At 41.1% G+C, this 12,166-nt stretch overlaps 2 protein-coding genes across 2 annotated transcripts; both read left to right on the top strand.

Annotated features, from left to right (window-relative positions):
- The first annotated feature begins 26 nt into the window (after window positions 1-26).
- Window positions 27-3,303, top strand: yju2 (YJU2 splicing factor homolog). The gene is made up of 8 exons (XM_079175243.1): window positions 27-149; window positions 474-574; window positions 969-1,113; window positions 1,282-1,416; window positions 1,501-1,682; window positions 1,940-2,090; window positions 2,463-2,634; window positions 2,810-3,303. Exons 1-8 carry the CDS (start codon window positions 126-128, stop codon window positions 2,917-2,919), a joined length of 1,020 nt encoding a protein of 339 aa, XP_079031369.1. The 5' UTR covers window positions 27-125; the 3' UTR covers window positions 2,920-3,303.
- Window positions 3,304-3,781: 478 nt separating this feature from the next.
- On the top strand, window positions 3,782-8,690 carry LOC306706983 (SH2 domain-containing adapter protein F-like). Its single transcript, XM_079174249.1, has 8 exons — window positions 3,782-3,914; window positions 4,641-4,890; window positions 5,041-5,142; window positions 5,339-5,501; window positions 5,618-5,875; window positions 5,962-6,136; window positions 6,758-6,877; window positions 7,698-8,690. Exons 2-8 carry the CDS (start codon window positions 4,645-4,647, stop codon window positions 7,882-7,884), a joined length of 1,251 nt encoding a protein of 416 aa, XP_079030375.1. The 5' UTR covers window positions 3,782-3,914; window positions 4,641-4,644; the 3' UTR covers window positions 7,885-8,690.
- The last annotated feature ends 3,476 nt before the right edge of the window (window positions 8,691-12,166 follow it).

The raw sequence follows: 12,166 nt of genomic DNA on the forward strand, positions 1-12,166 counted from the left end.
TAATAATGAGACAACCGGAAGTGTACAGTGCAGCCTACAAGCAGCTAGCACTGTTGTGCAAATAGCTCTCAATCTAATTACTCCAACGTTTCGTTCTTCACGTTGGGTTTCCAGCAAAAGCAACAATGTCCGAAAGAAAAGTATTAAATGTAAGTATATGAACGATGTGCCTCTTTTGCAACGGTTACAACAGTTAACATTAGCCCTATGCGCCAAGCAGGCTAACGTTAGCTTTGAAGCTAAGTGTACTGGTAATAACGAGGATTACTATTCCGTAGTGGTTTGCTAGTTTGTTTCAACTGTTCATTTTCGAAATCTTATGTACATAATGTGTCAGCTGCGATCATGTTCTATATGAATCAAACTCCATTGTTACTACTACTACTACTACTACTACTACATATTTACGGTTAGTTTTAATACATGTTTCCCTCTTTTCAGTTACTCACATCTGTGTTTTTTTTCTTCCACAGAAATACTACCCCCCGGATTTTGATCCAGCCAAAATCCCCAAACTTAAACTCCCTAAAGATCGTCAATATGTAGTCAGATTGATGGCTCCATTCAACATGAGGTTTGTGTTTTTCATCCCATGCTCCACATTGTCACACAGCTGGATGATGTTTCATTACATGGTTAAAGGAGCTTGTTTTCAATACACAAATACAAACAGCATTGTGCATTAGTTGTCACATATTTACATCCAGGATCTCAGAACAAAGTTCCAGTAGTCTAAATGCTTGGTAGCTTCATTGAATTGAATAATAGTTGAGTGGAGAGAAGAAATGAGGGGATCTGTCTGTCTCTCAGAAAGCGTGTGTTAGAAAACATCAACATCTTGTAAAAGGTGTGTCTGTTTTTTTCAAGTCGACTGAGAAAGTAAGGGTCCCGCTGAGTTCTCTTGGTAAAACACCCTTAATGGGTCATGTGACTGTGTTCATCAGCATTGCCTCTCTGGTTGTTTGCAGGTGTAAAACATGCGGAGAGTACATCTACAAGGGGAAGAAGTTCAATGCACGAAAGGAAACTGTGATGAATGAGCTGTACATGGGACTTCCCATCTTCCGTTTCTACATCAAATGTACTCGATGCCTCGCTGAGATTACGTTTAAGGTAAGAGTATACAATGCACTTATTGTAGCTATGATATTTAATGAAATGAGACAAAACAAATACTAGTAAGTAAAGGTAATATATAGAGGTGTGTCTGTGCTATTTTGTGAATGAGACATCTCCAGCATTATGCATCAATTGGTTTCTCACACTTCCTTATGGCTTCAGACTGACCCAGAGAACACAGACTATGCAATGGAGCACGGTGCAACAAGAAACTTCCAAGCAGAGAAACTGATCGAGGAGCAGGAGAAGAAAGTCGTACAGGAGAGGGAAGAAGAGGAACTGAACAACCCCATGAAGGTCAGTGTTTAAATGCAATTTCCTGTTATTATTTTTAATTGCCAATATGAATGAAGAGTTGATGATTTCCCAATCCTCTAAAAGGTGTTGGAGAACCGCACAAAGGATTCCAAGATGGAGATGGAGGTGCTGGAGAACCTCCAGGAGCTGAAGGAGCTGAACCAGAGGCAGGCTCGGGTGGACTTTGAGGGAATGATCGACCGGTACAGAGACCTGGAGAAGAGAGAGAAGGAGAGGGCGAAAGAAGAGGATGAGCGAGAGACCAAGTGAGTGAGGGAGGGAGGTTTATATAGACAATTGGTAGTTAAAGAATGTATTTCAACTGTACATTTAAGTAATAAAAACGTAATTGCTAGAATCATTTAGATATCAAACACTGACGGACATTTAAAGAATACATAACAAAAGCTAACAGATGCAACTTTGATCTCTGCTTATGTTTTTGAATGGGTTTTATTATGTGTATTCCTCTTAATACTCAGAGCAGTAGTCATTAAAACTGAATGCGTTTATTGTTTCACAGAGAGATGCTGGATCGAGTCCTTGTGAAAAGACTTCGAGACTCTGACTCTGATTCAGAGAGGGAGGAGGAGAGCAGCAGCTCAGAGTCAAAGAAGCCCAGCACAGACAAACCAACAGACATCCTCACTACAGTCAAACCCGCAGAGTCACAGGTACGTGTGACCACTCACATTCAACCATGTGTCTCGTGTGAATTCAGTGAATGACAGTTTCACCTATCTGTGAAGGTTTCTTTTAACATATTTCAATTTAAACCCTTAAGATTTCAGTCCTGTCGGCTGAAATCCTTCATCTGAGAGCTTGTTGGTATCAATTTAGATGATGTAATTGTGTACCCCGAAATTATCATATTGAATTAACGCCCAGCCCAAAATGAAGGCTGATCCACAGAACAATGATGAACTATCAGTGCGAAGCTCGGTTACAAAGTCTTGCTGGAAGCTGGATACGCATACATTGTACACCTTGAAGAAGCCGTCCTATGAGCAGGACGTACTGGATTGTTTCATGCTGTGTTTCCACAGGGAAGCTCAGCTGGAGGAGTGAAGAAGGCCAAGGTGGAGAGCTGGGAGAGGAGTGTGGGGACGCTGGGTGGTAAAGGAGCACTGGGGTCTCTGGTCGTGAGAAAGAAACCAGCGGCGGCTGTCAACAAACCCAGACCAGTGGCAGCAGCTGCTGCTCCCACTTCACAAACAGGTAACACATCAGTACCTCTTATATGAAACTCTTTTTATAGACTCTGCTGAAATCTTTAGTTCCTTCCTTTGTACATTTCCAGCTTTCTATTTTTATTTTGCTGCTTGTTTGCGTCCTTCATGAAAAGTTTGAAAATGATTTGGAAGGCACAATAATTGTGTCTTTTGTTTTACAGATTCAAAGGACTCTAACAATGCCTCTAAGCCTGTTACCATACAAAATGGGTCATCTTCTCTCAGCCTGCTGGGGGCGTATTCAGACAGTGACAGCAATGACAGCGAATGAATAGAAGATGCTTGGGATTGAGCGAAGGACACACAATTGTATAAATGATGCATGAAGAAATATAGGGATTTGGACCATTTTTGTAATTACTGCACAGAAATCAAAATCACGTATAAACCAGTTTTTGTGGGTCTATCCTTTAAATATCCATTCTCTCCTTTCTTTAGTCTGCTGTTCAAGGACCTTCCTGAGAATTTTACCTTGAAAAATTAGTAATGTTTGCTTTTTTTGTGAGTCAAATTTGCCCTTTGAAAATATCAGGTGTATATTTTAGTGTTTATTAAAATCTGTTTAACGTCAACTCCTTGACCTTGACATGCTTTGATATCTTGCAACGCCTCTCTTTTGATGGTATGTAATTTAACATTTGTGTGGACCATTAAATGTGATTTAATTATTCATACATTTCATCTGATTTCTATTAGAGCTGGGTGATGCAATATTGACAGTATGATATCTGGGAGTTAGCGTGTTGGTATGGAGCTGTAGATATTAAAACAATGCATTAATAGTATCCCTGTCTTGTCTTGTCAGGGCCTCTCATACAGCTTAGTGATTTTCTATCATTGACATTAAAGTTAATGCCTATAAGGTTCTCGTGATATCTGCATCAATATATTATTATATACTAGACCACAAGAAGACGGAAACAAATATGATACATTAGAGATTACTCGAACTGCATCTGTGAGACAAATGATTGCATTTGTGGATTAAGTCACAAAGCCCACTAACGTTGCACATTTACAGCATTAATGTCGGCCAACCAAACATATCTCCCGATGCCCCTTTAAGGCCGCCCTCCCCGCCAGTGAGTGTTGTGTCTGCTCCGCCGGCTAACATTAGCGGACTGACCTGCTTGGCTTAGAAAGCAGAACGGATTTCACGGATAACAATGTTTTATTTTTAGGCCTAATAACGTTAACAACGACCACGCCGGATGGTAAACTGGAAGACATAACTGGAACGGGACGCCGTCAATGCAAAGAAAGAGGGTGAGCGTAAAGAACTAACGTTAGCAGTTAACGTCAACGGTTGAGACGCTTCGAGGTTAGCTGCTATCCAGCTAACTTAGCTTTGGCATATTTACTGAGCATTGACCATCCATTGTACGAGTCACATTACTTTAACCCTTTACTTGCTTTTGATAAATAACATATCAGTGGTATGTGTCTACATACTTAGCTTGGTGCAAATAGTTTTGAAGAAAAATGCTGACCTTAATCTAGCGTTACTATGATGAATAACGTGAGGTGATTGATTGAAACCCCCTAATTTACCCCCTAATGCTAACTAGCTATTGTCAACGGTTGACCTTTGTTATCACAAATAGGTTATTTTTGCTGGACCTGTTGATCGATGCTAACGCCTTTATTTCTCCGAGCATGGTGAGTTATTCTGGGGATTTAACTCTAACGTTAGCTAAATTCATATAATATTATGCTAAAGACAATCAAGTCCTCGTGGTGATTATCAGCCTGCTTTACTTATAATACTTTTTATAGGCCCAACTCAATGTTACACATTTGGCATTTGGCTGGTGTTGCATTATTTCTTGCTCAGTGTTTACTTTAGCAATTAGGTCAACGAGTATATCTTTTATGGCCCTGATGCAAGATCTTATCGTCATTTGTCTAATTCTTTCTTTTCAAAACGTTTTTTTCCAGCACTTTGTCATCCTTAATAATTGTACGCTGATCTGTTTGCCACCTCATTCCCAGATCCATGGCAAAGTGGTTGAAGGACTACCTAAACTTCGGCACCAGGCGTGACCCTCCACAGCCCCCGAGGCCAGATTACAGTGAAAGTGAGATCCTGAGGGCCTACAGAGCACAGAAGGAGCTCGATTTCGAGGACCCATATCAACACTCTGATAAGGAGCATCAGAATGGTGGTTTCAGCCCCTGTAGCGCCACAGTGAGCCTACCCTCTTTCCCTGCATTCGGTTCACTGCTGCCTAATGGTGTGGAGGTAGGACATGCATCTTTTTACAGTCATGTACGTTTTTACTGTGTCTCGAATATGTAGCCTATAGTCTTTTCTCCTAGATCTCCCTGTGACGTTGAGTATGGAGGTACACTTTGAACATTTGAAGTTTTGTGTACATGTGTTATGTTTCAGGTGAAAGTGGTGTCTCCCAAGCACAGACTTATTAAAGTGGACTCTCAGGAGTTTGGCAGCTGCAAAGTCCCCCTAAATCCTGTGACTGTTCAAGAGGAACCAGTAAGAACTGTTTTTATTTCTGTTCTACTTTCCCATGGCATTTCTCCTTTATTCCCTCAATCTTTTGCTTTGTCTTTATCTCATTTTGCGTACACATTTTCTCTCACGCACTCGTAGATTTCACACGTTATATTTCCAGTTTATTCGTTTGTGAGATGCTTATAGTTTCTCTCTCTCTCTCTCTCTCCACACCAAGGTGATCCCTTCTGCCCCAGCAGCGTCTGACTCTGACACAGACTACTCTGATCCATTTGATGTCCGTCCAGACCCAAGAGGCAGACTGAACTGGGAGCCCAAATCTGCATCAACAGACTGCTGCAGCTACATGGAGCCATTTGAAGCCCAGCGGATTATCTCAGGTTTGTTATGAGACATTTTTCTCTCACACATTAAAGTTTTTTTTTTTTTGGGCCCCATATTTTTTTTTTGTTTCAGGCAAAATTTGAAAGTCCTTTACTCTTTGTTTATTGTGCAGAACTGCAGCTCAGCATTATGAACAACAGGTCTGGGAGTGCAGACGGCGGCCAGTTGTACGATAACCCGTACGAGGAGCGGCCTCGTCACTACCACCGAGCTGCTCCAGCAGCACAGCAACAAGCTCAGAGGGTCGAGGTTGGATTTGCCCAAATAGACAGCAGAGAGAGCAGGCTGCCTCAGGACGATGAGAGGCCGGCTGATGAATACGACCAGCCCTGGGAGTGGAAGAAGGACAACATATCTAAAGCTCTAGCAGGTAAACTGGCATTGTCATTATATGCATTTCAAACGGTGTGTGTGTGTATGTGTGTTTACCTACTGTATATTTCTGTCTGGCCATAGTTCAGTTTGAAGGGGCAGAACGGGAGCGCTCACGAGCTCAGACGGAGCAGACCCGGCTCACCAAGACGGGCACCGCATCATCCACAGCTGACTCAGCTACACTCCTGCTGGTTGGTGACACGCCTCCTCTCCTGGGAGAGAGAGTGGATCCATCTATGCCACTGGAGAGACAAGTGTACGTGGACATCTGCAAATGTTAAAAGATGGTGTTTTTAAAATGTTTTAATGCCTCCGCGCCAGTGAGAGCCGTCCGTTTTCGTTAACGCCATATCTCAGGAATGCTTGGAGGGAGTCCAGCTGGTCTTTTAAGGGGGAGCTGATGTTCAATCTTCAATCAATGCAAATGCACGATCTTTATTTTTAACTGTGCGGTGTGTGTCACTCGGAAAATGTTACGATGTTTTTTTTTTATCACCTCCAGTGGGACAAGTTGGATTTTTATGCTTGTTTTATATCTTGACAGTTGAGCAAACGGAGGAAATTACTTTCCAGTTGTATATTGATCCAAAAGGTTTAATTTCTTTTGGGAATGCTCGCACAGGTTGACGGCAGCACTGGGTTGTATTTTCTTTAGTTGTGTGTAGTTATGTGTCTCCTGGCTTTAGTCCCCCACTCACGATTCATGTATACCATTTAGGCTACTACCATTATAAGTTATTGGGCTGTTTCGACTGTCTCTGTGGTAGAGCAGGGTTACAAATTAAAGAAAGACAAATGTCACTAATGAGGCAGACGGAAGTCCACGAATTACCACGTAGGAGTTAAAACTCTGCTGTTGTCGTGTTTCCTCCTGCAGGTGGTACCATGGAGCCCTGAGCCGCTCGGAGGCAGAGAGTCTACTGACTCTGTGCAAAGAGAGCTCCTACCTGGTGAGGAACAGCCAGACCTGCCGGAACGACTACTCGCTCTCACTCAGGTAGACACTCCCGCTTTAAATGACGAATCTCTCAGTACTTCCTGTTTGGTGTTTTTTTCCCCCCTTTTGACTATAAAGTCTGACACACATTTATTTACCAGACTACAAACCTAAGAAGATAGATTGAGGATGTGGAGCCCACCAGGGCCCCGTGTCTGAAAGCAGTATCAATATAACAATTTCATGTCACGATTATCTTGGCCAAAATAATCCCCATTCATGATATTATCCCAAAAATCAACAAAATATGGTTAAAAGTCTTAAAATACTGGAATCACTTGACCTTACATTTAGTTGCATCAAATCCTGAGTTTCTCTCTGTTTCGTCCCTTTCACAGAGCCAGACATGCTGCTTTATTTCCTCATTGATTCTGTATCAAAGTATTTAATGTTTATTCTATGTCGAGTTTGTTCAACCTGCATTCTGAAGAAAGACAGAATTTAGCCGAACATATTGTACCAACTTTCATCATTTTACAAGGTTTTTTTATTTCTCTTTGTACAACTGAATTTAGATTATAATCCCAATGTGATACAAAGGAAAGAAAAAAAAACAATATTCTATATGGAGGGTGGAGGATGAGTTAAGAATGGTCACAGCCAGAGAAAAGAGGCTTTTGTTGAAGTCGTTTCCCTCACCTGTTGCCAGACAAGTGTGTGTTGCAATACTTGTTTTTTTCAGATGGGGTTACTCACTGCTATATATCTTTTGTTGGACATATCTGTCTTGTTATGAATCTCTTGTCTGAAACAGCTTAATGATTCCCACAGATGCGCTTTCAGCTTCGTTCTGTTGACGTTTCCCTTCTCACTCTGCCAGGAGCTGTAAAGGCTTCATGCACATGAAGTTCACTCGGTCTGCAGAGGGGCGCTACGTGCTCGGGGAGAACAGCCCTCCCTTCGCCACCATCCCCGAGGTCATCCACTACTACACTACACACCAGCTGCCTATCAGAGGAGCCGAACACATGTCCCTACTGTACCCCGTCACGGTGCAGACCCTCTGACGCACTCACGTACTCTTTCTATCGGTGCTACTGAATACAATACATACTCAATGTTTACCTATTTCCTTCCTATTTTCCTACATGCCTTTTCACCGCCATTCTACCTGAACTGCCCGCAAGAGATTGGACTGTTTTGTGCTATCTTTTCCGTTTACCCGTTACCCCGATAACTACACTGGCAGCTCAATAAGAGAGCTCAGTGCCTCATGAATATTCGCCTGTGAATTGGTTTTGTCACTGAAATCCTCTTATTTTAATACCGTGGGCTCCTGAAAATCAGTGATCATTGATATTAAGATTGGTAGCTGGAACTTTTAGGTGAATATTAAAAAAACAAACTCGTGTCTTGAGCTGTCTTGAGACAGGAGAATCTACAGAATATTGCATGGAGATGTGTCTCTTTTCCTGTAGAGCATACATATATATATATATACTACACTGCCAGGTCACTTAAAGGATAATACTGGTGTTGTCTAGGTTGAGTTTTCAACCCAGGCAGCAGTTATTTCCATGTGCATTTGATGTTTTAAAGCGACACAAAAAGATATGAGACGTGGGGATTTAAACTAGATATAGACGGTAGAAGGTACTGTAACTGCAAACACTATTATTATCCTTCAAGTGTTACAATACCAACCAAACACATACTGTGACTGTTATATAGCTGCGTATAACTTCACCGAGTAGCAGACTCCTGCGATACTAGTTTAGAGAATAATAACTGCAGTATTCTATTGAAAGCTTTGTGATCATTACTGTTCAAGGAGCTTTGGTAGACTATTTACTGTTCTGTTTTATAAGAATTTAAATGTCTTTTAAAAATAAAGGTGTCTGTTTTTAAATAGTCTGTGCGTCGTTTGATTTTGCGTTCTGTGTCTGTCTCTGCATTTTAAATGGATGATTGTGAAATAGGCATTTCACAGCATATGTTGTCCCTGTAGTGAAGTGAAGATGAGGTAAGAGAAGGTAAGTTGCATGTGATCTTTATCTCAACTTGAACACGTCCACGTCTGTGGTGTTAACAGCAGTATTTATGGCTCCTTTGATGCCCTTCCTTACCATCTCTCCTTGTTTATGTGGATCACTTAATCACTTAAAAGGTCTCACATACGGTTTTGAATCGTGTACCTAATATTTAGAGATAGATGGATATTTTTTTATTTATATGCACCACTATACAGACCAGTAAACGTCACCTTTAAGTGATAAAGTGGGGAAATACCTAAGTGTATCAAACGGAGACAGAGTCGGCCATCCCTTTCTCATTGACGGTCTTGAGTAGAGACCTTTTCAAACTTGACATGATTAAGAACCTAATTAGGCTCGTTTATATTTCTTGTTGCAACATTTGTTTGTGCGTAAGCTGACAGGAAGTAAACGGGGACCAAAGCTCTTACTGGGAATGAAAAGGTCCACACCAGCGTCACCTGATCCCCTAACAACCGGCGGGTGTCGGTGGCACCACGAGAGAACGAGGCACCGAACAGGTAAGAAGTTAAAGATAAACCATTATCTGTACTATTTGTACTGTGGGTTAGACGTCTTTGATGCTATCAGCTACAGATTGAATGTATTGAGTGGTTGGTTTCTTATGTTTATTGTACACTTAGTTGTATTATACTACCAATAGTAGGCTTACATGTGAACGTTTAAGTCAAATCAAGCCTGCAACTAGTGGTTATTTTACCCATAATGTTGATATTATTTATAAATGAATCCATTGAAATGACAGGAAGTAGTAAAAATGTGCATTACAGTTGGTATTTTCCTCAAATTGCTTGTTTTGTCTCCCCAACAGTCAAAAACTCAAACATATTTACTTCATACTGACATATTCTAAAGGTAAACAACAAATTCTCACATTTTAAAAGCTTGAAACCAGTTTATGTTTTGAGTATTTTCTTGATAAATGACTCAAGAAGTCTTTTAAAATATATAAATAATACTCGGCTTTGAATGAAAATGTGTCTGAAATGTGTTTTTCTACAAAGAAGATTCAGCCACCTAGTTAAAGATATCAAAATGACATCTACTCCTTTCCCTAACAGAATTCAATATCATCAATAATATGTAAATATATAATATAAATGCAACACAAGATGTCTCGTATACCGAAAAGCCCATTCTGAAAACAGCTTTCTAGTGGAAATTCTGCACAGAGAACATACTTTTAAATGGAGGCTAATCCATTATTTCCTGTCTATGGATGGATATTTTAATCTTTTACTTTTTTTTGGGTCTCGCTTATGGCAATTTTAATACTGAAATGACAGACTATCAAAACATTCATTATCTACGAATGATAAAGTGCGCCATTGGCATTGAATTCTCTTCATGCACACTGTTTATTGTCGTGTTAGTGAAGGTTGATTACGTTGCAATAAGTGATGAGTTACAGCAGTAATGTGCTCTGTTTCCCCACATCAGCTTCAACTGTGTCCATGGCAACTCAGACGCATAAACTCGCTCAACCCAAACCCAACCGACTCAGACATCCAGACCGGTAGGCCTAATGGATCCCCTCTGTCTCCCTCTGTCTCCCTCTGTCTCTCTATGTCTCTCTATGTCTCCCTATGTCCCCCCTCTGTCTCTCGATGTCTCCCTCTTTCTCTGATGAGGCCTCTTTCTTTTCTTATCTTCCAGTCGGTCTGTTTACTTCCTGGATCGGCTGCCACCAGAAAGGACCGGATCCACCACCAGAACTGGTACATCTCTCACTTTCTATCTCCACTGTTTTACTAAATTTACAAATCTGCCCTCTCCTGTTTTTTTAATAATAATTATTTTTACTTGTAGAGTTAACCCCTCGCTGGTCGGAGCTATGTAGAAGTAAAAAGTTCTACACACAAGTCACGTAAATATACTAAGTTCTAATATAACTAATGCATAATAGCCTACTACTAATGACAAACTAACAATTCATGTACGTGTGATTTATTTTTGCTGTGCTTCTCGAATAGTTTATTTATTTGTGGCAGCTGCTTATATTTAGGTTTCTTCCTTTTTTATGTATATAAATTCAGTATTATGTCCATTTCCTCAGCACTAATTCCATAGCGTCAAGTCAGAATGTTAATGAATTATAGCCATTATATATCGGCTTTAATGTGACAAAAAACATCAGGAAGTGTTGGGTTCTCTGCTCAGTATTACAGCAAAGAACAGTATAATGTGATGGATTGAGTGCTGTTGAAATGGAGATTATAGTAAATTCACTATGTGAGCTGTACAGGCGATGGGCCTTTATTTGTTCGTGCAGGCTTCCAGCTATTCATTTAGACTCACCCAACATTCAAATATGAGCTTTTATATGAGAATAAACTTGCAATTGTCAATGTCAGACATTGAATTTCAGACATTGTCAGGACTTCATCGTTCTCTCCCCGACAAAGTCTTTAGTCGTTGTTTTTATCAAACCAAATCCAGGAAAACTCAGCCTGTTAGAAGGAGTTTTTGACCTCTATGAGAACTATGGAGCAACGTATTTATGAGCAGCACCCAGTTTGTTCTTGTACATTCGTACCTTTTCCTTTCCTACTCACACCGAATTCTCCTCTTTATCACATTCTGTGTCCTCTCTCACTCATGCTCTCATTTGCTCTCTTCTTCTTCCCCAGACTTTCTCCCATTTGGGAGGTGAGTGAATGGGCTCTCCGTGCTGTCCCGTCCGATCGACTGTGTAGTCTGGCTCGACCTCGGCCCCCTGCAGCTGGCTGGCAGCCGGAACGCCCGCTGCTTGCTCGCGTGAGTAACACACACAAACCATTTACTAAGAAACTGCTGTGTGTGTGTGGTAGATCATGAGTTAGCTGCTCTTCAATTATGCAATGAGCAAGTCTTTTAAACTCCACAGCCAACTGTAGGCCAGGCTTTCAGGTACTTAGAAAGTCTGACAACTGAACTCAAAGGACTTAAAGGTTGTCTTTAATTATGTCAGTCAGTTCATTGGTGACTGCTTTGAGTGTGAACAGCTCCTTCATAATGCAGTCCAATCCATCCAATGGTTGTTGACCGACCAACGTTGCCATCCCTTGAGCTGCTAGCACGGCTAAAAATGGGAGGCTTAAGACTGCAGCGAAATGAATCCAAGTTTCATTTATTTGATTAATTCCGAACAGCTCACGTCTGACATTGTGCTTCTGTGCATCTGTGTGCTTGTTTAATATAATGTCATTCATGTCCTGAAATGTGACCGTAGTTGAACAGAGTGACGCAGACGGCAGTCGCCACTTCCCGAATATGCCAGCTTGCCCAACCAAAAACAAGGCCACTTCTGGAGGGC

Source organism: Pholis gunnellus, assembly GCF_910591455.1.
Source record: "Pholis gunnellus genome assembly, chromosome: 15".
Taxonomy (NCBI): Eukaryota; Metazoa; Chordata; class Actinopteri; order Perciformes; family Pholidae; genus Pholis; species Pholis gunnellus.